General features: G+C 32.9%; 2 protein-coding genes across 2 annotated transcripts in view; one reads left to right on the top strand and one right to left on the bottom strand.

The window, feature by feature from the left end:
• The first annotated feature begins 1208 nt into the window (after window positions 1-1208).
• LOC137948051 (cytochrome P450 704C1-like) lies at window positions 1209-3700 on the top strand. The gene is made up of 5 exons (XM_068793973.1): window positions 1209-2012; window positions 2105-2394; window positions 2485-2814; window positions 2940-3140; window positions 3238-3700. Exons 1-5 carry the CDS (start codon window positions 1496-1498, stop codon window positions 3421-3423), a joined length of 1524 nt encoding a protein of 507 aa, XP_068650074.1. The 5' UTR covers window positions 1209-1495; the 3' UTR covers window positions 3424-3700.
• An 18321-nt stretch (window positions 3701-22021) lies between these two features.
• Window positions 22022-27746, bottom strand: part of LOC137948632 (BEACH domain-containing protein C2) — a 30129-nt gene continuing 24404 nt past the window's right edge. Inside the window, exons 19-33 of the mRNA XM_068794741.1 lie at window positions 26363-26432; window positions 26161-26244; window positions 25984-26040; window positions 25811-25879; window positions 25641-25727; window positions 25433-25549; window positions 25187-25336; window positions 24911-24995; window positions 24677-24797; window positions 24313-24409; window positions 24116-24229; window positions 23652-24021; window positions 22756-23540; window positions 22541-22663; window positions 22022-22449 (exon numbers count right to left, since the gene is read on the bottom strand). Coding sequence (XP_068650842.1) covers window positions 22375-22449; window positions 22541-22663; window positions 22756-23540; window positions 23652-24021; window positions 24116-24229; window positions 24313-24409; window positions 24677-24797; window positions 24911-24995; window positions 25187-25336; window positions 25433-25549; window positions 25641-25727; window positions 25811-25879; window positions 25984-26040; window positions 26161-26244; window positions 26363-26432 — 2404 coding nt within the window. The 3' untranslated portion in view covers window positions 22022-22374. The remainder of the gene's footprint in view (window positions 22450-22540; window positions 22664-22755; window positions 23541-23651; window positions 24022-24115; window positions 24230-24312; window positions 24410-24676; window positions 24798-24910; window positions 24996-25186; window positions 25337-25432; window positions 25550-25640; window positions 25728-25810; window positions 25880-25983; window positions 26041-26160; window positions 26245-26362; window positions 26433-27746) is intronic.

Here is a 27746-nt window from a genome sequence, read left to right as displayed (position 1 = left end):
GCCCTGGACTGTTCGAATGGTGAATATAATAGGGGTTGGATGGTTCTTCAAAAATAGAACGAGTCGAATTGGTACGAAGACCAGAATCGGAAACACCCGTCGAGGAATAAGTCTCCATGGAAGATTGATCGAATCTGACTGTCTCACTGTCAATGCAGTGCCAAAGAAAATTTTTCACCAAATCCTCCACCAAAACGTCTCCAAAAAAAATCCAACAGGGAGCTCGAATCCAAAATTCGAAACCTCTCAGCCAAAGATATGCATTGTCCTCAATACTTCGACGTGAACAGCCAAAGAAAATTCGAAACCTCTCGGCCAGCCAAAAAATCAAACAACCACACGACCAGAGACAACCTCTCGGCCAACAATAAACAGAGATCTGATATCTCGTCACAGAAAACACCCAAAATCGGTGCCGAAATTCCAGAGAGCGAACGCATACAGCGTAGCCAGCCTCGTGGCAACGGAATCCAGTCAAAAAATAAAAGAGGGGCGGAATCTAACCTCGTTGCTGGAAATAACCAACGGAGCCAGAAATCGAACCTCTGCAGAATGCCGAAAACGTCGGAAATAGCCTCCCGACAGCTTCAATCGCAGAGCCCCTTCCGAACAGAGAGGAAAAGGGAACGGAAACCCCTCTGTCGAAAAAAAATGAACGTCGCCAGTGAGCGTCGCTGGGAAGAATCGCCGAAAAGAGGTGAGGGAGATGAAGGTATGTCGGCGTTCGGAAAAAAATCAGAGATGGCGGATCATCCGCTCTGATACCATGTTAGAGACTCAAACGAGCAGAGAGCCGTTGAGCTCTGTTGATGGGGAGGCTCTGTCGAGAAGACGAGTAAAATGTATTCCAAACAATATATTCAAAACTTCGTATTGGTTACAGGTTACAATGGGGGTTTTATACAAGAGAAGGGTAAAATAGTAATTTTATAAATTTACATAATAATAAATATTCAAATGATAAAATACATTCTAATAACCACCTCTGGCATAAACCATAAGAGGTTTTAAGGTTCCGTGTCTGATGCAGCAGGGAGGTGATGAGTCAGAACAGCGAGTCGGGGAGGTGATGAGTCAGAACAGCGAGTCGGTTCCCTGACTCGCTACCCGACTCCCAGGATGGGCGCTTCCGCCCCAGGGAACCTACTAATTCCCGGAGATAAAGAGAAAGAAGCCGCGATACGATGAAGATAACAAGGTGGCAGGTGGCGGTTGGCGGCTGGTGACTCAAATTGTATTCTTTAGGCCATGCTCGTCGCTATTGTTCTAATAAGTCTGTATCGGACGGTGAGGCAATCTCTGACCTCTTAATTATTCTCCGAACGGTCGGCCTTGCTTGCATCACATCTTCAATTCCGTTGTCGGTCTCTTTCATTCTGCAGTTTCGTTCAAGATGTTTTAGGTTTGTCTTATAGATTAGGGTTCTCTATATACCTCTGTTCGTTCCCTGCTATACTCTACTGCTACTGCTTCTCTCGAGTAACCCATTTCGAAAATGGATTTACTATCCCTGTTTCTCGTAGGTACCGGCACCCTAGTTATTCTTCTGTCAATCGGTATCTTTGCTATCTTGATTACTTCTCTAATGGGAAAATCGATCAGTGACCCTTCATATCACCCAGTAGTGGGCACCATTTTCCATCAGCTTGTCTACTTCCATAGGCTATTCGATTATCTCGCCGATCTTAGTCGAAAGCATCCCACCTTCCGTTTAATTGCTCCGTTTCAGAGTGAAATCTACACAGTTGATCCTCGGAACGTTGAGCACATCCTGAAAACCAGTTTCGATAATTACCCCAAGGGTCAACATTGTTACGAAATCGTACACGACCTTTTTGGTGATGGCATCTTCGGGGTCGATGGTGAGAAGTGGCGTCGACAGAGAAAGCTCGCAAGCTTCGGTTTCTCCACCAGGGTGTTGAGGGACTTCAGCTGTGCAATTTTTCGAACAAACGCCGCCAAACTTGCTCAGATTGTAAAGGATTTTGCAGCAGAAAAGATGGCTTTTGACATCCAATTGAGTACTCTGGATAACCCGCTAATTGATATCTAGTACTGTATGTGATTTATCTTATTTCTCAAATTTTCCTATAAACAATTTTGGTACAGGATTTATTGATGAAGTGCGCTCTGGATTCAATTTTCGAAGTTGGATTTGGGGTGAAGTTGAACTGCTTGGATGGTTCCAGTGAGGCTGGGAATACGTTCTGCAAGGCATTCGACGAATCAAACGGATTGGTCTATTGGCGATTTCCTGATGCCTTTTGGAAGATTAAAAAGGTACTAAATGTGGGATCAGAGGCTAAGCTCAAGGGAAATATCAAATCGATTGATGCTTTCTTGTATGATCTGATACGAAATAAGAGGCAGATGCCATCTTTTAAGGGCAATAACGTAAGTAGCTCTACATAATATCCATAATTTTCATTTCCCTTTGCTACAACACCCATTGCTCAGATGAGTTTGCTTTGGAACTCTCTGCAGAGTGACAAGAAAGATATACTCGCACTGTTTCTACTCGAAAGTGAGAAGGACCCAGAGAGCATGAACGACCAGTATCTCAGAGACATAATCTTGAATTTCATCATTGCTGGCAAAGACACTACAGCCAGTACCCTTTCATGGTTCTTTTACATGCTCTGCAGACATCCTTTAATACAAGAGAAGATCTCACAGCAAGTTAACGATGTGATAAAAGATCAAAGGAACATAAACGATTTCGTCGGGGAGTTAACAGATGCAACACTAGACAAGATGCACTTCCTCCATGCAGCTCTGACGGAGACATTGAGGCTGTACCCTGCCGTTCCCATTGTCTGCCCCTTGTTCCGATTATCTCTGTTGCAATTGTTCTTCGTTCAAAATGCAACCTTGCCTGATTGCAGAATTAGCTCTACTTATTATTGCTGACCAGTGCCTGTGGTGTTACTTTTGTTCAGGATAGGAAGTGTGCAGAAGTAGATGATGTGCTTCCCGATGGTTTTAAGTTGAAGAAAGGTGATGGAATCAACTATTTTGCTTATGGCATGGGAAGAACGAAATCGATATGGGGAGAGGATGCAGAAGAATTCAGGCCAGAGAGATGGCTTGAAGATGGGATTTTCCGACCGGAGTCGCCATTCAAATTTGTTGCATTTCATGTTAGTACTTTCCTTGTGTATCAACAAACTGTTCTCATGCACCTGAACAAGCTTGTTTTACTTGCATTTCATCCGCTTCCTTTGGCTTTCATTGCAGGCGGGTCCTCGAATCTGTTTAGGGAAGGAGTTTGCTTATCGACAAATGAAGATAATTGCAATGGTTCTTCTCCGTTTCTTCAGGTTTCAGTTGAATGATGAGAAGAAAGAAGTAAAATACAGAACAATGTTCACACTTCATATTGACGGCGGCCTCCAACTTCGGGCATTGTCAAGGCTAAGCTGACACCCCAGACTATAGCTTGGGAAGTGCTTCAGTAGCAGCTCATTTGTCATCTTTACATGGAAGAAGAACAAAAAGAAATGGCGAGAATACTTGTCTCTAATTTACGAGTTTAGTTTTTATAAGATCTGAGGATACATATATTAACTGTAGATTTTTAATTTTGATAATAATGTGATTGTAATTGTTCTACTTCTGGGTTGGCCGTCCTTTGAAATTGTGGGTAGGATCTCTTCTAGTAAGTGATTCTGGCCTTGTGGTGAGGGCAGGTCCTGCTGAATTGAAGCTTTCTCCTTCTGCTATCTGATCGACCGATTTCTCGAGATTCATGGTCACTGCACACACATATATGTGGATTGAGTTAAACTATAGTTCAGGCTAGCAGAACCGACACAATCCTACCCAAATAAATGCAATACGAACTATTTCCTTGGAAACTCCACAGTGGGAGGCTCGCAGCCAGGGATACCCTAGCTTGACCAGTTACATATCTAATAACTCAAGATGCTTCACCCGGTGGATAATGAGATCGTCTTCCCTCTTCCCAACCTTTGTCTTATGCCTGCTGCAGCTCGCCTTCCTCCTCTCGCCCATTGCATTCCGAAAAAAATAATTTTCATCATCACTAAAAGTTTATCTGGGTTGAGGCTTTGAAGTACTTCTGGTCACTATTATAATCCCTGCCTAAGAATAAGCACTGTAGCTAGAATCTACAAATTGAGCATACACTCCCTTCCAAAATCACGACTTTCCAAACTCTTTTATAAATCACCAATACCAGACCTAAAGATTTGTCTTCAACATCAATCCTCTTCAATTAACCCCAATTTCTCTCAAAGCACAAAACTGCCTGATAGTTCAATAGCTCTTAAAATTGTCTCAGTTTTTTCCCTTTACATCACATAACCAATGCCAAAACCCATGGATTAGAAAGAACACTAGTAGATTAAAAAATAAATCAAGATAAATCAATCTCCACCTCTTTCAATGATTTGTTTTTTTCTTTTGTTGGTCTCCTTATATATGTGGGTGATTTTATTCTTGGTGATTTATTATTTCCATTAAGGAGGATCTGTTATTGCTCTTTAATGTGTTTCTTTTATCATCCTTCAATCATTGGTTTTCCTTGCTTAATAGTTGTTATACTATTTTGTGTTTGAAATCATCTTTGTGTAGGTTTTGAATTTTCTTGTTTGTGTCACTCATATTTCTCTTACCATTTTCTTGGGTTTTTCTCTATATTTTGGGTTGAAAGTTATTGTCTAGTTTATTATCTATTCTTAGAACATCCCAACGTGGACTCTTATTTAAGGGGAGATAGAGGATGATAAATGTTGTAGTATATTGAGTTTTTGTTTTGTTGAAGTTGGTACAATTGACATGCATTTTCTCCTTAGCTTGAGGAGGAGAAAGACTGTAACTATGTGAATGCAAATTACAAGCTCAAACGCCAAAGAGGGAGGTAAAAAAATAATGACCACAAAAGCCACATTCACCACATATTATTTGAAGATCAGTTTAATGTTGAAGGCCAATTTTTATGTTATTTTTAAGCTAATAATAAGGTCATAAGACATACTTTGTGACAATCAAGAGATATATAAACATTAGCTTGAGGGTGAGTGTTAGAAGATATTATTATGAATTAAGTAGGTTTAGTTTTTGTTCTAGGAAAATCATTTCCTGAAGAAAGTTATTTCCTAGGGTTCAATTGAGAGCATGGACATGGATATAATTTTGATTATTAATTAGGTTACAAATAGGAGAAAATGGCATTATAAATCCCGATGTCTTTCATCTCATTTCATTAGGCAAATTTCAAAAAATTCTACTAGAAAATCCAAGTCTAAGCATCAAAAGTTTCACATGGAAAAATGTCATTAAGCAGGTCTCAAATTAGACACAGGTATAATAATCGGGTATGGCAAAAAGACCCTATTTTTCTAATTTTCAATTAATTTTTATACATAAGTCTATAATAAAATTTATTTATTTATTTTAGGTGTTATCTAAGAAGACTATTTCTTAGTATTTCAAAATTCATTGTAAATATAAATTAATACAGTTAAATGTGGTGCTTACTTGAAATTTTAGGTTAAACTTGTTGTGTATTTGTTTTTTCAATATTAATTGACTTGTAACTTGATCAAGTTGCTAAATATATGACATGGATTATAATAAAAATATTAATTAAAGATTACATATAAGGTTGAAATAAATATAGTTACAATTGTGAATATTTAATACAATTACACATTAATTATGTAACATCTTATAAATTTATTGTATGATATTATAATTAGCATAAAATAATTAAAATTATTAGAATAATATTCAATTTTATAGACAAATATTACGTATAATTGATAAGCACTAAATATTTATAAGGTTCTTCTCTATTCCAAACAGTACTAACATTGTCGATGGATATATCTCCAATATTTTCTTATATTTATGTATTTCTATTGAAAAAGTTTATACATATCTATTTTAATTTATTTTTTTAGATTTTTAAAGTTTTTCGATTTCATATTGGTCATGACTTTAAATAATTTTATACATTGACGATAATGGCCAATACATCATCTATACCAGAAGATACATTAGATTTTGAGTACCCATGAGAGAGGGAGAGAGAAGCCATTCAAACAATGTTCAACTCAATCAATATCTTGAGTTCTTGTTTTGTTGAAGTTGTACAATTGACATGCATTTTCTCTTTAGCTTGACGGGAGCAAGATTGTAAGTAAGTGAATGCAAAGTACAATCTCAAAAACCAAAGTGGGAGGTCAAAACATAACACCACCAAAGCCACAAGTTTTGAAGATTTTTGAAGCCACATTGACCACATATTTTTTTAAGATCAGTTTAATGTTCAAGGTCAATTTTTATGTTTTTTTACGGGTCATAAGACATAATTTGTGATAATCTGGAGATCTATAAACTCTAGCTTTAGGATGAGTGTTAGAATATATTATTATGAATTAAGTAGGTTTAGATTATGTTCTAGGAAAGTCATTGCGAGAAGAAAGTTATTTCCTAGGGTTCAATTGAGAGCATGGAAATGGATAAAATTTTGATTATTAATTAAGTTATAAGAAGGAGAAACTGGCATTGTGATGTCTTTCATCTCTTTTCATCATGCAAATTCCAACAAATTCTAGTAAAAAATCCAAATCTAAGCTTCCAAAGTTTCACATGAAACAATGTGATTAAGCAGATCTCAAGTTAGACACAGGTATAATAATCGGCTATGGCAAAAAAGACCCTATTTTTCTAATTTTTAATTAAATTTCATACCTAAATTTATAATAAAATTTATATATTTATTGTAGGTGTTATCTCGTAAGATTATTACTTAGTATTTCAAAAATCATTGTAAATGTAAATTAATATAGTTAAATGTAGTGCATACTTAAAAGTTTAGGTTAAACTTGCCGCATATTTGTTTTTTCAATATTAGTTGACTTGTAACTTGATATTGTGATATAGTAACTAAATATATGACATGGATTAAAATAAAAAAATTAATTAAAGATTACAAATAAATATAAAATTAAATATAATTATAATTTTGAATATTTAATACAACTACACATTAATTACATTATATCTTATAAGTTTTATTATATGATATTATAACTAGCATAAAATAATTAAAATTATTAGAATAGTATTCAATTGTATAGACAAATATTACGTATAATTTATAAGCACTAAATATTTATAAGGTTCTTCTCTAATCCAAATAGTACTAACAATTCAGATGGATATATCTCCAATATTTTCTTATTTTTATGAATTTCTATCGATAAAGTTTATACGTATCTATTTCAAAGATATTTTTAGATTTTTAAAAATTTTCGTTCTCATATGGATCATGATTTTAAACAATCTTATACACTGATGATAATGACCAATACTTCATCTATACCCGAAAATACATCAGATTTTTGGCAACTCCCCACAGGGTCACCCATGACAGAGAAGCCGTTGAAATAATGTATAACTCAATCAGTATCTTGAGTTCTTGTTTTGGTTAAGTTGGGACAAGACATGCATTTTCTGCTTAGCTTGAGGGTGAGAAAAACTGTATGTATGTGAATGCAAATTACAAGTTCAAAGTGGGTGGTAAAAAATAATGACACAAAAGCCACAAGTTTTGAAGATTTTTGAAGCCACATTCACCGCATATTATTTGTAGATCCTTTTAATTTTGAAAGTCAATTTTTATATTCTTTTTACTCTAATAATAGGGTCATAAGACCTACTTTGTGACAATCTGGAGATCTATAAACTCTAGCATGAGGATATGTGTTAGAAAACATTATTATGAATTAAGTAGGTTTATTTTATGTTCTACGAAAATCATTTCGGGAAGAACGTTATTTCCTAAGGTTCAATTTCATGGACATGGGTATTATTTTGATTATTAGTTAAGTTATAAATATGAGAAAGTGACATTGTAAATCCCGATGTCTTTCATCTCTTTTTATCATGCAAATTCTACTGGAAATCTAAATATAAGCGTCAAAAGTTTAGCATGAAAATTTTTCTTTAAGCATGTCTCAAGTTAGACACGTGTATAATAATCGGTTATGGCCAAGCAGACCCCATTTTTTTATTTTTAATTAACTCTTATACCTAAATCTATAATCAATTTTATTTATTTATTTTAGGTGTTATCTAAGATTATTACTTAGTATTTCAAAAATCATTGTAAATGTAAATTAATATAGTTAAATGTTGTGCCTACTTGAAAATTTGAGTTAAAATTATTGTGTACTTGTTTTTCCAATATAAGTTGACTTGTAACTTGATATTGTGATAAAGTAACTAAATAAATGACATTGATTACAATAAAAATATTAATTAAAGATTACATATAGGGATAAAATTAAATATATTTATAATTTTGAATATTCAATACAATTTCACATTAATTATGTAATATGTTATAAATTTATTATATGATATTATAATTAGCATAAAATAATTAAAATTATTAGAATAGTATTATATTTTATAGACAAATATTACCTATAATTTGTAAGAGCAAAATATTTATAAGGTTCTATAGTACTAACTTTGCAAATGAATATATCTCTAATATTTCTTATTTTTATGTATTTCTTTCAAAAAAGTTTATACATATCTATTTTAAAGATTTTTAAAATTTTTCATTCTCATATTGGTCATGACTTTAAACAACCTTATACATTGACGATAATGGCAAATACATCATATTTTGGTCAACCCCCCAATAGGGTCACTCAGGAGAGAGAGAAGTGGTTCAAACAACATACAACTCAATGAATCTAGTTCAAGAAACAATCTAAAGATAAATTAAAGAAACAAAGAAGTGTGACAGGGAAGATATTGAACCTCGTCAGGCTCTATCAAGATCACAAGAGGAAGCATTTGTTGGAAAGAGGGAGCTTGTACACAACAAGTATATAGCAAATATGTAGAAGCATAATTTTCTGACCCACCGAGCTTGTAAATGAGGTCCTCCCGAGCTATGTTGCATTCGAGAAGAGAGACAAGAGAAGAACCTTGGAATAAATAAAATGGAAATGTTCTAAAAAAATCAAACTTTTAATCTCTATTGACCAAAATTTATTTTTGGGAAAAAGAAAAAATATAAACAATTTTTTTTGTAAAACTCAAGCCATGGGAACCTCAGCATTTAAGAGACAATGAGGTAATGCAAGAGCAGCCGTAACTTTCCAGACTCATTCTTTTTTTTATTCCCGAAGCTTAACGTGAAAAAAATGTCATTCAGGTGTACTTTTTTTATAGTTCAAACTGGTCGATGGTCAGCCAGGTCTTATGACATTGTAGGTAAAGGAATTACGCTTATGGATTCCAATTATTACCTAATTGCGGAACTTGTGTTGCTCGTGTTCTTATGGCTCCAAAAACCTTTCATTCTCAGTAGATTCCTATTCCTGCACCCGATTCAACTGATGAGTATTAAGTTTTGTCTGCATTATTCCATTATAGGATAATAGATTTCCCTTTATGAAAAAAATGAATGAAACTGAAAGCCACTAATAGCAAACATTCAAGGCTACAAATTGCCGCTACAAAACCCTGAATTCTAACAAAATAGATGCACATCAAATTGAAGGATACATATGTTACAACCAAGCTACTATTCCTAGATACAAAACTATGCATCTGCCCAGAAAGTACTTAGGCCTAGTTGAAACTCGACCTTGGCCAATCTGGCACCGTAAGCGTCTATGATCAACTTCCCCACATTTGGCCAGTTAAAGAAAACCAAACACATCAATCCCATCCAAGCTGAAGCATTTGATCTACTACCTTCAACCTTAGTTGTAAATCATTGGAAAGTTATCTAATTAAAAAATCTATTGTTTTAAACCCCCCATACACAAATGATAAAATATTTCTCAAGGACACGCACCATTGGATCTGTAAAGATTATCACTTACTTATCTGCCATTGACACCAATATGTTCGTGTTGTCTTTGTTCATAGCCACAACAGTAATGTCTTGCCCCTCTCCAAGTGCCAAGGTGTGGAATACCTGCATAGAGTTTTCTTGATTAGTTGATGCCAGGTAAAGAAGAATACATAATGCTTACATGCACAACCAACCAACAACTAGTACCTTCAACGTATGCAGATTCATTAAGAAAACCTATTCTGATATTCTCCACATGACTCCGGCGAAAGATCTAGCTCTTCAAGCTCCTGTGATCTAGATCCACTATTACTACCAAAGAAATCATGATCCTTGGTCAGCAAGGAAGGAGTCCAATCAAAATACTCTCCCCATTCACAGAGACTTCCATGCAGCTAACTTTGCATGAAAAAGGAGACAAACTAGCAATTGCAATAGGAATGCCATTTATGGTGAAAGTCCCAAGCATTTATTCTGCTTGGTTCCAAGTTATTATGACACCTCTTGGTTAAACATAGATTGAATGTGCCTCCATGGATTCTAGCCTCCTGATCAGCCAGCCCTTCCAAATAGAATGTAGAAGCACATCAGACGAGAGAAAGCACGATACCATGATTACCATTTCACAACTAACACAACAACATACTACTTCCCTAAGATGGCCGCGCAAAACATGAATTGGATCCATAATCCTATGTTTTCTATTGGTGTCACCTAGGCTGCTTGGAGAACCATTAGTAGCAACAATTGTAGAAGTGGTAGAGGGATTTGAAATGGTTTTTGAGTGGGATGGAGTAGTAATGTGGATCCTCTAGAGTATTACAGTGGCATCCCGAGATTTGGTTACAAGATAATTGTTGTGAGGAGAAAGAGAAACACATGTGATAGGGGCACAATGTCTTAATGCTGTATCAATGGTCTTCACACCAATAGAAGAGATCAACTTCACACTATTATCAGCAAGCCCACCTGACAATATATACAATATGTGATATATAAGATGTGGTTCTTCTCTATTCCAAATAGTACTAACATTGCCGATGGAAATATGTCTAATACTTTCTTATTGTTATGTATTTCTATCGAAAAAGTTTATATGTATCAATTTTAAAGTTTTTTTTAGATTTTTAAAAATTTTCGTTCTCATATTGGTCATGAATTTAAATAATCTTATACATTGACGATAATGGTCAATACATCATCTATACCAGAAGATACAATAAATTTTAGGCACCTTCCAAGGGTCACCCACGAGAGAGAGAGAAGTCATTCAAACAATGTACAACTCAATCAATATCTTGAGTTCTTGTTGTGTTGAAGTTGGTATAACGTACATACATTTTCTTCTTAGCTTGAGGGGGAGAAAGACTGTAAGTATGTGCATGCAAAATACAAGATCAAAAACCAAAGTAGGAGGTAAAAAAACAATGACCAAGGAAGCCACAAGTTTTGAAGATCGATTTAATGTTGAAGGCCAATTTTTATGTTATTTTTAAGCTAATAATAGAATTATAAGACATACTTTATGACAATATGGAGATCTATAAACTCTAGCTTGAGGATGAGTGTTAGAAGATATTATTATGAATTAATTAGGTTTAGTTAATGTTCTAGGAAAGTCGTTTAGAGAAAAAAGTTATTTCCTTGGGTTCAGGTTAGGGCATGGACAATGATATAATTTGTATTATTAATTAAGTTATAAGTAGAAGAAAGTGGCTTTGTAAATCCCGATGTCTTTCATCTCTATTCATCATGCAAATTCCAACAAATTACAACCTTTTTTTACAGTTCAACTAGTTGATGGTCAAACAGGTCTTATAACATTGTAGGTGATGGAATGACACTTATCAATTCCAATTGTTACTTAATCGTTGAATTTGTGTTACCCTTGTACTTTTGACTCCAAAAACCTGTCATTCTCAGTAGATTCCTCCACCTGATGCAACTATTAAGTAGCAAGTTATGTTTACATTATTCCATTATAGGATAATAGATTTCCTTATGAAAAAAATGAATGAAACTGAAAGCCACTAATAGCAAACATTCAAGGTTATAAATTGCCACTACAAAGCCCTAAACTCTAACAAAATAAATGCTCATTAAATTTAAGGATACATATGTTACAACCAAGTTACTATTCCTAGATACAAAACTATACATCAACAAAAAGTACCTGGGTGTAGTTAAAACTAAACCTTGGCCAATCTGGTACCGCATGAGTCTATGATCAACTTCCCCACATCCAACCAGTTAAAGAAAACCAAACTCATCAAGATTAGAAGGCCTCTTTTTATGAGGGGACTCAGTCCATCTCCCTCCCATCCAAGCCGATGCAATTGATCTACTACCTTCAAACTTAGCTCCAAATCAATGAAAGTCATCTCATTCAAAAATCTATTGTTTTAAACCCCCAATACACAAATGATGGAATATTTCTCAAGGATACTCGCAATTGGATCTGTGACGATTACCAATTACTTATCTGCCGTTGACACCAATAGGTATGTGTTGTCTTTGTTTAGAGCCACAACAATAATTTCTTGCCCCTCTCCCAGTGCCAAGGTGTGTAATTCAAGCATATAGTTTTTTTGATTAGTTGATACCAGGTAATGAAGAATACATAATACATAATTGTTTACATGCAGGATTATAATAAAAATATTAATTAAAAACTACATATAAGGATAAAACAAAAATATAGTCATAAATGTGAATTTTTAATAAAATTACACATTAATTATGTAACATCTTATAAATTTATTATATGATGTTATAATTAACATAAATAATTAAAATTATTAGAATAGAATTCAATCGTATTGACAAATATTACTTATAATTTACAAGTGCTATATATTTATATGGTTCTTCTCTATTCCAAATAGTACAAACATTGCAGATGAAAATCTTGAATAGTTTCTTATTTTTTTGTATTTCTATCGAAAAAGTTTTTACGTATCTATTTTAAAGATTTTCTTAGATTTTTAAAATTTTTCATTCTCATATTGGTCATGACTTTAAACAATCTTATACACCCATGAGAGAGTGAGAGAAGTCGTTCAAATAATGTGTAACTCAATTAGTATCTTGAGTTCTTATTTTGTTGAAGTTGGTACAATGTAGATGCATTTTCTCCTTCGCTTGAAGGGGAGAAAGACTGTAAGTATGTGCATGCAAAGTACAAGATCGACAACCATAGTGGGAGGTAAAAAAATAATGACCACAAAAGCCACAAGTTTTGAAGATTTTTGAAGCCACATTGACCACATATTATTTTAAGATGAGTTTAATGTTGAAGGCCAATTTTTTATGTTCTTTTTACGCTAATAATAGGGCATAAGACATACTTTGTTACAATATGGAGATCTATAAACTCTAGCATGAGGATGAGTGTTAGAAGATATTATTATGAATTAATTAGGTTTAGTTAATGTTCTAGGAAAGATGTTTCAAGAAAAAGTTATTTCCATGGGTTCAATTGAGAGCATGGACATGGATATAATGTTGATTATTAATTAATTTATAAATAGGGGAAAGTGACTTTGTAAATCCCGATGTCTTTCATCTCTTTTCATCATGCAAATTTGAACAAATTCAACTTGAAAATCCAAATCTAAGCATCCAAAATTTCGCTCGAAAAAAAGTTTATTAAGCAGGTCTCAAGTTAGACACAAGTATTATAATTAGTATGGCACAAAAGACCCCATTGTTCTAATTTTTTAATTAACTTTCATACCTTAGTCTATAATAAAATTTATTTATTTATTTTAGGTGTTATCTCAGAAAGCTATTTCTTAGAATTTCAAAAATCATTGTAAACGTAAATTAATACAATTAAAAGTGGTGCCTACTTAAAAGTTTTGGTTAAACTTGTTGTGAATTTATTTTTTTCAATTTTAGACTTGTAACTAGATATTGTTGTAAAGTAGCTAAATTTACAAAATGGATTATAATAAAATATTAATTAAAGATTACATATAAGGATAAAATTAAATATAGTTATAATTATGAATATTTAATAAAATTAAACATTAATTATGTAACATCTTATAAATTAATTATATTATAATTAGCATAAAATAATTAAAATTAATAGAATAGTATTCCATTGTCTAGAGAAATATTACAAATAATTTAAAAGCGCTATATATTTAAAAGGTTCTTCTCTATTCCAAATATTACTAACATTGCAAATGGATATGTCTCCATTTTTTTTTATGTATTTCTATCAAAAAATTTTATATGTATCTATTTCAAAAACAAAAATCAAATTTTAAAATTTTTTGTTCTCATATTGGTCTTGATTTTAAACAATCTTATACACCGACGATAATGGCTAACATCATCTATTCCAGAAGATACATCAGATTTTGGGCAACCCTTCAAAAGGGTCACCCATGAGAGGGAGAGAAGTTGTCCAAACAATGTACAATTAAATTAGTATCTTGAGTTCTTGGTTTGTTGAAGGTGCGACAATTGACTTGCATTTTCTCCTTAGTTTGAGGGGGAGAAAGACATTAAGTATTTGAATGGAAAGTACAAGCTCAAAAACCAAAGTGCAAGGTAAAAAAAATAATGACCATATAAGCCACAAGTTTTGAAGATTTATGAATCCACATTGACCACATATTATTTGAAGATTAGTTTAATGTTTAAGCTAATTTTTATGTTCATTTTACGCTAATAATAGGTCATAAGACATACTTTGTGACAATCCAAAGATCTATAAACTCTAGCTCGAGTATGAGTGTTAAAAGATATTATTATGAATTAAGTAGGTTTAGTTAATGTTCTAGGAAAGTTGTTTAAAAAAGAAAGTTATTTCCTAGAATTCAATTGAGAACTTGGACATGGATATAATTTTGATTATTATTTAAGTTATAAATAGAAGAATGTGGCTTTGTAAATCCCGATGTCTTTCATCTCTATTCATCATGCTAATTCCAACAAATTGAACTAGAAAATCCAAATCAAAGCATCCAAAATTTCGCTTGAAAAAAGGTCATTAAGCAGGTCTCAAGTTAGACACAGGTATTATAATCGGTATGGCAAAAAAGAGCCTATTTTTCTAATTTTTTAATTAACTTTCATACCTAAGTCTATAATAAATTTTATTTACTTATTTGAGAATTTAGGTTAAACTTATTGTGTACTTGTTTTTCCAATATTAGTTGACTTAACTTGATATTGTGATAAAGTAACTAAATAAATGACAATAATAATAATAAAATATTAATTAAAAATTACATATAAGGATAAAATCAAATGTAGTTATAATTTTGAATATTTAATTCAATTACATAATAATTATGTAACACCATATAAATTTATTATATGATATAATAATTAGCATAAAATAATTAAAATCAATAGAATAGTATGCAATTTTATAGAAAAATATTAACTATAATTTATAAGTGTTAAATATATATTTATAAGGTTCTATAGTACTAACATTGCAGATGGATATATCTCTAATATTTCTTATTTTTGTGTATTTCTATCGAAAAAGTTTATACGTATCTATTTTTAAAATTTTTCGTTCTCATATTGGTCATGAATTTAAAGAATCTTATACACTGACGATAATGGCAAATATGTCAAATTTTGGGAAACCCCCCAATAGGTTCACTCATGAGAGAGAAAAGTTGTTCAAACAACGTACACTACAGTGAATCTAGTGCAAGAAACAATCTAAAGATAAATTAAAGAAACAAAGAAGTGTGACAGGGAAGATATTGAACCTTGCCGGCCTCTATCAAGATCACAAGAGCAAGCATTTGTTGGAAAGAGGGAGCTTGTACACAACAAGTATATAGCAATTATGCAAAAGTATAATTTTCTGACCCACTTGGCTTGTAATTGGGGTCCTTCTGAGCTCGTTTGCATTTGAGAAGAGAAACAAGAGAAGAACCTTGGAATAAATAAAATGGAAATGTTCTAAAAAAAATCAAACTTTTTCTCTTTTGACCAAAATTTATTTTTGGGAAAAAGGATAAATATAAAGATTTTTTTTGTAAAATTCAAGCCAGGGGAACCTCAGTATTTCAGAGACAATGGGGTAACGCAAGAGCAACCACAACTTTCCAGACTCATTCTTTTTTTTTATTCCCTAAGCGTAATGCAAAAAATGTCATTGTAGTATACTTTTTCACAGTTCAAATTGGTCAATGGTCAGCCAGGTCTTATGACATTGTATGTAATGGAATAACGCTTATCGATTCCAATTGTTACCTAGTTGCGGAACCTGTGTTGCCCTTGTTTTCATGGCTCCAAAAACTTGTCATTCTCAGTGGATTCCTGCACCCGATTCAATTGATAAGTAGCAAGTTCTGTATGCATTATTCCATTATATGATAATAAATTTCCCTATGAAAAAAATAAATGAAACTGAAAGCACTAATAGCAAACATTCAAGGCTATAAATTGCCGCTACAAAGCACATAATTCTAACAAAATAGATGCTCATCAAATCAAATTGAATGATACATATGTTACAACCACTCTACTATTCCTAGATACAAAACTATGCTCCTGCCCAGAAAGTACCCGGGCTTAGTTGAAACACGACATCGGCCAATCTAGTACCACCGACATCTATGATCAACTTCCCCACATCCAACTAGTTAAAGAAAACCAAATGTATCAAGATTAGAATGAGGGGACGCAATCCATCTCCCTCCCAACCAAGTCGTAGCATTTGATCTACTACCTTCAAACTTAGCTGCAAATTAGTGAAAGACATCTCATTCAAAAATCTATTTTTTAAACCCCCATACACAGATGATGGAATATTTCTCAAGGATACTTATAGTTGGATCTGTGAAGATTATCAATTGCTTATCTGTCATTGACACCAATCAGTTTGTGTTGTCTTTGTTTAGGGCCACAACAGTAATTTCTTGCCCCTCTCCTAGTGCCAAGGTGTGGAATACGTGCATAGAGTTTTCTTGATTAGTTGATGCCAGGTAATGAAGAATACACAATACATAATACATAATTGCTTACATGTTGGATTATAATAAAAATATTTATTAAAGATTGCATATAATGATAAAATTAAATATAGTTACAATTGTGAATATTTAATAAAAATACACATTAATTATGTAACATCCTATAAATTTATTATATGATATTATATTTTTCATAAAATAATTAAAATTATTAGAATATAATTCAATTGTATAGACATATTACATATAATTTATAAGCGCTATATATTTTTATGGTTCTGCTTTATTAAAAATATTACTAACATTGCAGATGGAAATATTTGATTTTTTTTTATTTCTATCGAAAAAGTTTATACATATCTATTTGAAATATATATATTTTTTAAAATTTTTGTTCTCATATTGGTCATGACTTTAAATAATCTTATACATTGACGATAATGGCCAATACATCATTTATACCAGAAGAGAGAAGTAGCTCAAACAACGTACAACTCAATCAGTATCTTGAGGTCTTGTGGGAGGTAAAATAATAATGACCTCATATGCCACAAGTTTTTAAGATTTTTGAAGCCACATTGACCACATATTATTTGAAGATTAGTTTAATGTTAAAGGCCAACTTTTATGTTCTTTTTACGCTAATAATAGGGCACAAGACATACTTTGTGACAATATGAAGATTTATAAACTCTAGCTTGAGGATGAGTGTTAGAAGATATTATTATGTATTAATTAGTTTTAGTTAATGGAATAGGAAAGTCATTTCAGGAGGAAAGTTATTTCCTAGGGTTCAATTGAGAGCTTGGGCAAGAATATAATGTTGATTATTAATTAAGTTATAAATAGGAGAATGTAGCTTTGTAAATCCCGATGTCTTTCATCTCTATTCATCATGCAAATTCAAACAAATTCAACTAGAAAATCCAAATCTAACATCCAAAATTTCTCTTTAAAAAAGGTCATTAAGTAGGTCTCAAGTTAGACATAGGTATTATAACTGGTATGGCAAAAAATGTCCCTATTTTCTATTTTTTAATTAACTTTCATATCTAAGTCTATAATGAATTTTATTTATTTATTTTAGGTGTTATATGAGATGACAATTTCTTAGAATTTCAAAAAGTCATTGTAAATGTAAATTAATACAATTAAAAGTGGTGCTTACTTGAATGTTTTCGTTAAACTTGTTGTGTTTTTGTTTTTTCAATATTAGTTGACTTGTACTTGATATTGTAATAAAGTAGAGAAATATATGACATGGATTATAATAAAATATTAATTAAATATTACATACTTATAAATATATTATATGATATTATTATTAGCATAAAATAATTAAAATTATTAGAATAATAATCAATTGTATAGAGAAATATGATGAATGATATATAAGCGCTATATATTTATAAGGTTGTTCTCTATTCCAAATAGTACTAACATTGCAGATGGATATATCTCCAATATTTTCTTATTTTTATGTACTTCTATCGAAAACATTTATGCTTATTTATATTAAAGATTTTGTTATATTTAAAAAAATTTCATTCTCATATTGGTCATGACTTTAAACATTCCTATTCAATGAAAATTTGTGAATATTTAATACAATTACATATTAATTATGGAGCATCTTATAAATTTATTATATCATATTATAATTAAAAAAATAATTTAAATTATCAAAACAATATTCAATTGAATAGGCAAATATTACATATAATTTACAAGCACTAAATATTATAAGGTTCTTCTCTAATCCAAATAGTATTATCATTGTAGATGAATATATCTCAAATATTTTCTTAATTTTATGTATTTCAATCGAAAAAGTTTATACGCATCTATTTGAAAGATTTTTGTAAAATTTTAAAATTTTCATTCTTATATTGTTCATGACTTTAAACAATCTTATACATTGGTAATAATGGCCGGGCAACTGCCCTTGAGGGTCACCCATGAGAGAGAAAAGTCATTCAAACAACGTTTAACTCAATGAGTATCATGAGTTTTTGTTTTGTTGAAGTTTGGACAATTGACATGCATTTTATCCTTAGCTTGAGGGCGGGAAAGACTGTAAGTATGTGGATGTAAAGTACAAAATCAAAAGCCAAAGTGGGAGGTAAAAAAATAATGACCACAAAGCCTCAAGTTTTGAAGATTTTTTAAGCAACATTGACCACATTATTTGTAGATCAATTGAATGTTGAAGGCCAATTTTTATGTTCTTTTTACTCCAATAATAGGGTCATAAGACATACTTTGTGACAATCCGGAGATCTATAAACTCTAACCTGAGGATGAGTGTTAGAAGATATTATTTTGAATTAAGTAGGTTCAATTTATATTCTCGAAAAGTTGTTTCCAGAAGAAAGTTATTTCCTAAGGTTCAATTTAGAGCATGGACATCAATATAATTTTGATTATTAATTAAGTTATAAGTAGGAGAAAGTGGCTTTGTAAATCTCGATTTCTTTCATCTCTATTCATCTTGCAAATTCTACTAGAAAATCCAAATCTAAGCATCGAAAGTTTCGCTTAAAAAAATGTCATTACCAGGTCTCAAGTTAGACACATGTCTAATAATCAAGTATGGCCAAAAAGACCCAATTTTCCTAATTTTTTAATTCACTTTCATACCTAAGTCTATAATAAATTTTATTTATTTATTTTGGGTGTTATCTGAGAAGATTATTACTTAGTATTTCAAAAATCATTGTAAATGTAAATTAATATAGTTAAATTTGGTGCCTACTTGAAAGTTTAGTTTAAACTTGTTGTGTATTCGTTTTTTCAAAATTAATTGATTTGTAACTTGATATTATGATAAAGTAACTAAATATATGACAAATTATAATAAAAATCAATTAAAGATTGCATGTAAGCATAAAATTAAATATAGTTATAAGTGTGAATATTTAATACAGTTACACATTACTTATGTAACACCTTAAAATTTTATCATATGATATTATAATTAGCATAAAATAATTAAAATTATTAGAATATTATTCAATTGTATAGGCAAATATTACTTATATTTTATAAGTACTTAATATTTATAATGTTTTTCTCTAGTCCAAATAGTACTAACATTGCATATGGATATATATTCAATATTTTCTTATTTTTATGTATTTCTATCGAAAAAGCTTATACGTATCAATTACAAAGATTGCAAATTTTTTTAAAATTTTTTGTTCTTATATTAGTCTTGACTTAAAACAATCTAATACACTAACGGTAATGGCCAATACATCATCTATACTAGAAGATACATCAGATTTTTTACAACCCCCAACAAAGTCACCCATGAGGGAGACTGAGAAGTCGTTCAAACAATATAGAACTCATTTAATATTTTGATTTCTTGTTTTGTTGAAGTTGGGACAATTGACATGCATTTTCTCCTTAGCTCTAGGGTGAGAAAGACGTCAAGTTTGTGAACGTGAAGTACAAGCTCAAAAGCCAAAGTGGGAGGGCAAAAAATAATGACCACAGAAGCCACAAGTTTTGAATATTTTTTAAGCATATTAACCAAATATTATTTGTAGATCCGTTTAATGTTGAAAGTCAATTTTTATGTTCTTTTTACTCTAATAATAGAGTCATAAAACCTACTTTGTGACAATCCGAAGATCTATAAACTCTAACTTGAGGAAGAGTGTTAGAAAATATTATTATGAATTAAATAGATTTAGTTTATGTTATACAAAAGTTGTTTTGAGAAGAACGTTATTTCCTAAGGTTCAATTGAGAGCATGGACATGAATATAATTTCGATTATTAGTTAAGTTATAAATATGGGAAAGTGACATTATAAATCCAAATGTCATTCATCTCTTTTCATCATGCAAATTCCAACATATTTTACTAGAAAATCCAAATCTAAGCATTGAAAGTTTAGCATGAAAAAATGTCATTAAGCAGGTCTCAAGTTAGACACAGGTATAATAATCGGGTATGGCCAAAAAGACCCCATTTTTCTATTTTTTTAATTAACTTTCATACCATGTCTATAATAAATTTTATTTATTTATTTTAAGTGTTATCTAAAAAGATTATTACGTAGTATTTCAAAGATATTTTAAAATGTGAATTAATATAGTTAAATGTGGTGCCTACTTGAAAATTTAGGTTAAACCTATTGTGTATTTGTTTTTCTTGACTTGTAACTTGATATTGTGATAGAATAACTAAATAAATGACATTGATTATAATAAAAATATTAATTAAATATTACGTATAAGGATAAAATTAAAAATAGTTATAATTTTGAATATTTAATAAAATTACACATTAATTATGTAACACCGTATAAATTTATTATATGATATTATAATTAGCATAAAATAATTAAAATTATTAGAATAGTATTCCACAGTATAGACAAATATTACGTATAATTTATAAGTGCTAAATATTTATAAAGTTCTATAGTACTAACATTGCAAATGGATATATCTCTAATATTTTCTTATTTTTATGTATTTTTATCGAAAAAGTTTATACATATTTATTTTAAATATTTTTTTTTAGATTTTTAAAAAAAATTCGTCTAATATCGGTCATGACTTTAAACAATCATACACTAGCAATAATGGCAAATGAATCAGATTTTGGGTCACTCATGAGAGAGAGAAGTCGTTCAAACAATCTAAAGATAAATAAAAGAAACAAAGAAGTGTCACAAGGAAAGATTGATCCTTGGCGCGCTCTATTAGGATCACAAGAAAGCGTTTGTTGGAAAGAGGGGCATTCCACCCAAATTATTAATTAACAGAGATTTCATATGATTTTTCGACCCGGCAGGCTTGTAAATGAAGTCCTGAGCTCGGTTGCATTCAAGAAGAGAAACCAGGAACCTTGTAATAAATAAAATGGAAATGTTCTAAAATAAATTCAATTTTTTTTATCTTTTTTGACCAAAATTTATTTTTGGGAAAAAGGATAAATATAAACAATTTGTTTTTGTAAAACTCAAGATAAGAGAACCTCAACATTTCAGAGACAATGGGATAACGCAAGGGCAGCTACAAACTTTCCTGATTCATTCTTTTTTTATTCCTTAAGCTTAATGCAAAAATAACGTCATTGTGGTGTCTTTTTTTACAATTCAAGTGGTCGATGGTCAGCCAGGTCTTATAATATTGTAGGTAATGGAATAACGATCCCGTGTTGCCCTTATACTTTTGACTCCAAAAACCTGTCATTCTCAGTAGATTCCTGCACCCTATTCAACTGATAAGTGGTAAGTTCTGTCTACATTATTCCATTACAGGATAATAGATTTCCCTTTGAAATAAATGAATGAAACTCAAAACCACTAATAGCAAACATTCAAGGCTACAAATTGCCGCTACAAAGCCCCGAACTCTAACAAAATAGATGCTTATCAAATTGAAGGATACATATGTTACAACCAAGCTACTATTCCTAGATACAAAACTATGCACCAGCCCAGAAAGCACCTTGGCCAATCTGGTACCGCAGGCATCTATGACCAACTTCCTCGCATCCAGCCAGTTAAAAAAAAAAAATCAAACACATCAAGATTAGACGGCCTCATTTTATGAGGGGACTCAGTCCATCTCCCTCCCATCCAAGCCGAAGCATTTGATCTACTACCTTCAAACTTAGCTGCAAATCAGTGAAAAGTCATCTCATTCAAAAATTTAATGTTTTAAACCCCCAGTACACAGATGATTAAATATTTCACAAGGATACTTACTGTTGGATCTGTGAAGATTATCAATTTCTTATCTGCCGTTGACACCAATAGGTTTGTGTTGTCTTTGTTCAGAGCCACAGCAGTAATGTCTTGCCCCTCTCCCAGTGCCAAGGTGTGGAATACCTGCATAGAGTTTTCTTGATTAGTTGATGCCAAGTAAAGAAAAATACATAATGCTTACATGCACAACCAACCAATCATTCAACGGCTAGTACCTTCAACGTGTGCAGATTCAGGAAGCAGATAGAAGGCACTGGCATGGAAAACCTATTCTGATATTCTCCATGTGACTCCGGCGAGAGATCTAACTCTTCAAGCTCCTGTGATCCAGACCCACTATTACTGCCAAAGAAATCATGATCCTTGGTCAGCAAGGAAACAGTCCCAATCAAAATACTCTCCCCATCCACAGAGACTTCCATGCAGCCGACTCTGCCTGGAAAAGGTGACAAACTAGCAGTTGCAATAGGAATGCCATTTATGGTGAAAGTCCTGAGCATTTTCTCTGTTTGGTTCCAAGTTATTATAACACCTCTAAGTGAAACACAGACTGAATGTGCCTCCACAGATGTTAGCCTCCTGATCAACCGGCCCTTCCGAATAGAATGTAGAAGCACATCAGACGAGAGAGAGCAGGATACCACGACTGCCATTTCGGAACTAACACAACAACATACTACTTCCCTAAGATGGCCGCGCAGAACATGAATGGGGCCCTCAATCCTACGTTTTCTACTAGTGTCACCAAGACTGCTTGAAGAACCACTAGTAGGAGCAATTGTAGAAGTGGTTGAGGGATCTGAAATGGTTCTTGAGTGGGATGGAGTAATCCGGTGGATCCTCCAGAGTATTACAGTGGCATCCCGAGATCCAGTTACAAGATAATTGCTGTCAGGAGAAAGAGCAACACATGTGATAGGGGCACAATGCCCTGATGCTGTCTCAATGGTCTTCGCACCATCAGAAGAGATCAACTTCACACTATTATCAGCATGCCCACCTGACAATATATACAATATGTAATATATAAGATAAGCCTATCAGAGAAAAAGACCAAGCTGCTGTATGTTCAGCCACGAATAAATTTAACAAGTGAGTTCTTCTAGCTTACCAGTGATTATTTCCTTGTCACATGTGACAGCAACTACAATAGAGCTTCTTATTCCAGATGCTGCAAATGCTAATGCTTGTGGAAATTGCCAATCCTCACCACCAGATCCAGTGGGTCCCTTAAACATGCGCATAAAAGTCCCACCAGAAGAACTTGATACAACTTTCCCATGTTGGAACAGGAACGGTGTCCCATGACCATCAGGTGTGTTTGGCTGCCACTTATGCAATGCGACATGAGCAGCAGGGGCATTTTCGTCTACCACTACAACTGAATCTGGTGATGCAAAAATTGCAGCGGCGGGAACATTGCAACGTTCTGAGTTGGGAACTACATATGGTCGAATCTCTTTTGGGTTGCGAAATATGGTCTAACAGAACCAGAAGAAAATGATCATAGATCAGAATTTCTAGATTATGCTGTTAAATCATTTAAGTTCCACTCCCACTGAATTAGATGGGTACCTGCATATGTAGAACCTCTTGCAGCGGCTTCCTCTTCATGTGTGGAACAGTCAATAACTGAGAAGGAGTCTGTCCGAAGTATGCGATCTGATCTTGTGTGGCACGTTGTTGTATCTATTTATAATATTCCAGGGGTGACAAAATGAACAACTGCCAAAGTATCAAAAGACATTACTGAAGAAAACAAAAATGCTTACTGGGTCTGTAATTTTATCGATGTCAACTGTGCCTTCGTAAGTTATGTAAAAAAACACATTATTAGCTGCAATAGCCTCCTTTCCTCGCTGCTTATATCTGGGGACAAACTAAAAGTCAAATTTTCCCAACCGAAACGAAGTACAACATGAATGAATGCTGTGACAAGACAAGTGGTATTTTAACAAAAATGTTGTCAATATATCCAAGAGCTTGGGAGTGATGAGTTTAATATAATTATCTAACTAACAGACATGCTAAGATGAATCAGAATATGTAAATGACAAAAATACCCCTGAGCTGGTATGTTAACAAAATGTTGACCTAGTGGATGCGGCATCCCAAATCCATACAAAATAGACCTACCCAAATATGAGATCTATCCATTCATGCAGATGAGAAGATACATGCTCACTCTCCAGAGCCTTCCGATGCTTATGAATGAAATCAACCGGGTTGTCAGCCCAAGGAGGAAGTTTCACCAAATCTGAAAGAACAAAGCCGGAGATCTTCTTATAAAAGCCAGTTCCAAGCAAAGAAATGTTAAATAATATTGCGATAAAATATTTCAACAGAAGGAAAGATCAAGAATAATGTTACCAAGTTTTTCCCCAAGTTGGGTTGTGCCAAAATCAACAGAGTTTGCATTTGTTAGAGTTTCTGGGAGGTAAAACATCTCAGGAACCTAAATACATAAACGAAAACAGATACATTACCTTTTCTTTTCCTTTTGTTACAATAGTGATGACTTCATTAGAGAAGTAATGTTAAAAAAGGAGACAGGAGACACAAGATACTTGTAATAATCCTTAAGATTCAAAAGCATGTAAAGTAGCAAAACAGCACCCAAGTTATTGGGGCCAAGAAGATCCTTACCAACTCTTTTACATCACTCATATCTTCTGTAACTCCTTTCCATGTAGCACCAATATCTGAAAACAGACGGTCTGCATGATCAAATTTACCCCCTTGAAGTTGAATGGAAAGAGTAGTAAATGGTTCCACCCTCACAAGATAGTACAGAACCTAAAAAGGTACATGTTATTAGATGGAAAATTCAGTATCAGTCAGCAGGATAGACTATAACAGCAAAAATTAAAAGAAAAAAGGAGCCAAACTTACAGTCCCAGCACTTGAATAGTGAGAACCATAATGGAATTTGGGGATCACGGGATCCTCAAAGCTTGAGTACCTCTCCAGAAACTTTTCTAGCCGTTCAGGATTTAATGCACCAATAGGCTACAAAATTTAGTGTGTTCATTTGAGAAAACTACAAAAAGAATTTTCCTTGGCAGTAATCAAGAGACAAGAAAGAAGTGATCTAACCCACTTTAGAAAGATCTCGATAAGATGAAGGACTTTCAATATCCAAGTCCTTTGAGTTATAGTCTGAAAGAATCCATGGGAAAACAGGATACTGCAAAGAAAGATAAGAACTCTTAAAATAAACATTTGCACTGCTTCTTCAAGGAACTTATAATAACTCTGCTGTACTCCTACCTGCGTAATATCATTGTAACTGCGTCCAGCCAGGGTATTCAGCTGCATAAGATATTCAAAATTGCTAATCTGCATATGGATTCAATTGTAAGAGTACGTGAGCTTCAACTAAGCAGACAAGATTGAAACTATTCAAGATGTTTGTGGTTGCAAATGATTAAGAATTTGCTAACCTCCCATCTTGCCCAGCGCTCCATAAGCTGAGTTCTTTTAAGTAGTTGCTCTGGTCTCTACAACAAAACACAAAATTGTGACAGAAAGACACTGTAAAAAAGGTTTTCAGCAATTTTTTAAAACTTGAGATTATCAGCTATGAAAACCAACAGTTTCAAATTCTGTAAGAAACAAACCTGGGTTGCCAAAAATACGTTATTCAAATGAGGTGGCCGCGCTTGGACGATAGCTCGATAGGCATTTTTTCGGCTTTCAGCACTCTAATGTGAAATCAAATAAACATTAAAAAGTGAATATCACCAATCCAAAAATGGAGGAAATGGGATAATTTGCAATAAAACTAGAAAACCAAAACTTATATCTCTTATAAAACCATACCCCAAAATCAAAGAAGAAGTTTGACCGGTCCACCATAAACAACTCCAGAGCACTTCTTCTCAAAAGATATCTGCAATGCTGCAACATTATAAATGAGAGGAACAAGGAACAGACAATAACATGTTGCAACAAATTAAAACAAAGTGTAATTGGAATCTCATTCCTAGATCAGCCAACTCTCTGGCTGATAAATTGGCTAAATTCGGAACTTTCCAACAATCTCTCATTGTATGGGAAGGATTCCCTCCTTTGTAATTTGCTCTTTTGAGCTTTTGTCTTAATAAAAATCAGCATTATTTAAAAAAAACAAACTGAAACAAAGAGTTTATTATGTAAAACTGCCACAAGAACAAGGAGAGTATGATCTGAAAGGAAAATTTTCCACATGGAACTCCCCAAGTTACTAACATGTACTAGTTACAATGATAGGCACTGAATTTTCAGAAACCCAATTCATGGAGCTGTATCTTGCCCACAACTGTCAAACTGGGAAAGAACCGCAAAATCTGGCTGATTCGGAAGTTCTCTTTACATGTTTTTATTGCTTTTAAAAGAGAAATCTCCTTCAAAAATCACCACAAAATTACTAAAAATCCTTCTCAAAAGACATAAGGAATACTATTGTAAAAATCTCATTCTTCCTTCTTTAAATTTCTAAAATATCTTCCATAAATATATCATGCTCCTCTCACAACTCGAAGTCAGGAATGACTTACTCCTGCAACAGGATAAAAGGTTGACCTGCACTTCTGACTACAGAAGCTTTCGCATCTCTAATCACCCACAAGGATACAGAGAATCAAGATGTTAAAAAAATCTCAGTACTCGGGAACATAACATTAAGAGACAACATATGGAAACCTGAACCAATAGCCAAGCAACAAAACTGGACTACGGAGTGCTATATCCAAGGTTTGAACCTGAGACACTCGAATAATGTCAAGATTTATAACCATCATTTTGTGCCTGGCATTTGTGCCTTGACTCTATCTGTAATTAGATGTGTCAAGGTTCCAGATTTAAAAGGTATGGCTTATTAATACTTGAAGAATAGATGTCTTCAACTAGGGGGTTTGGGTGTCAGATCCATCAGAGAAAAAACTAACCAGGCCATGTTAATCAAACAAGGGAGGTATAATAGTTGCAAAGCATCAGCTTTGCAGGATATTGCGTACGAATTGAGCGTCCAGAATGGATCATGGTGACTGGAAGGAGGTAGAAGACAAAGATTATCTGCCATATGGAAGTCTCTCTTTCCACTATCTGATAAATTCAAGAACAAAGTCAAATTCTATATTGGTAATGGCGACAGGCCAATTCCGGAATAATTTGTGGTTGGGGAAAAGCTCCATCAGAGATTCATACCGACGAATTTTCAATCTAT

This window comes from Aristolochia californica, unplaced genomic scaffold (assembly GCF_029961685.1).
Source record: "Aristolochia californica isolate CCGP_79_NKW_82.1479 unplaced genomic scaffold, dmAriCali1.0.hap1 SCAF_13, whole genome shotgun sequence".
NCBI classification, from domain to species: Eukaryota; Viridiplantae; Streptophyta; class Magnoliopsida; order Piperales; family Aristolochiaceae; genus Aristolochia; species Aristolochia californica.
Note: the sequence above shows the minus strand (reverse complement) of the source record. Positions and strands in the feature narration are given on the sequence as shown.

Bases quoted from the DNA above. Each gene is read 5' to 3' on its own strand.
- LOC137948051 (XM_068793973.1), top strand. From the start codon at position 1,496: ATGGATTTACTATCCCTGTTTCTCGTAGGTACCGGCACCCTAGTTATT. The intron at 2,395-2,484 runs GTAAGTAGCTCT...AACTCTCTGCAG, and splicing joins CATCTTTTAAGGGCAATAAC to AGTGACAAGAAAGATATACT. The intron at 3,141-3,237 runs GTTAGTACTTTC...CTTTCATTGCAG, and splicing joins TCAAATTTGTTGCATTTCAT to GCGGGTCCTCGAATCTGTTT.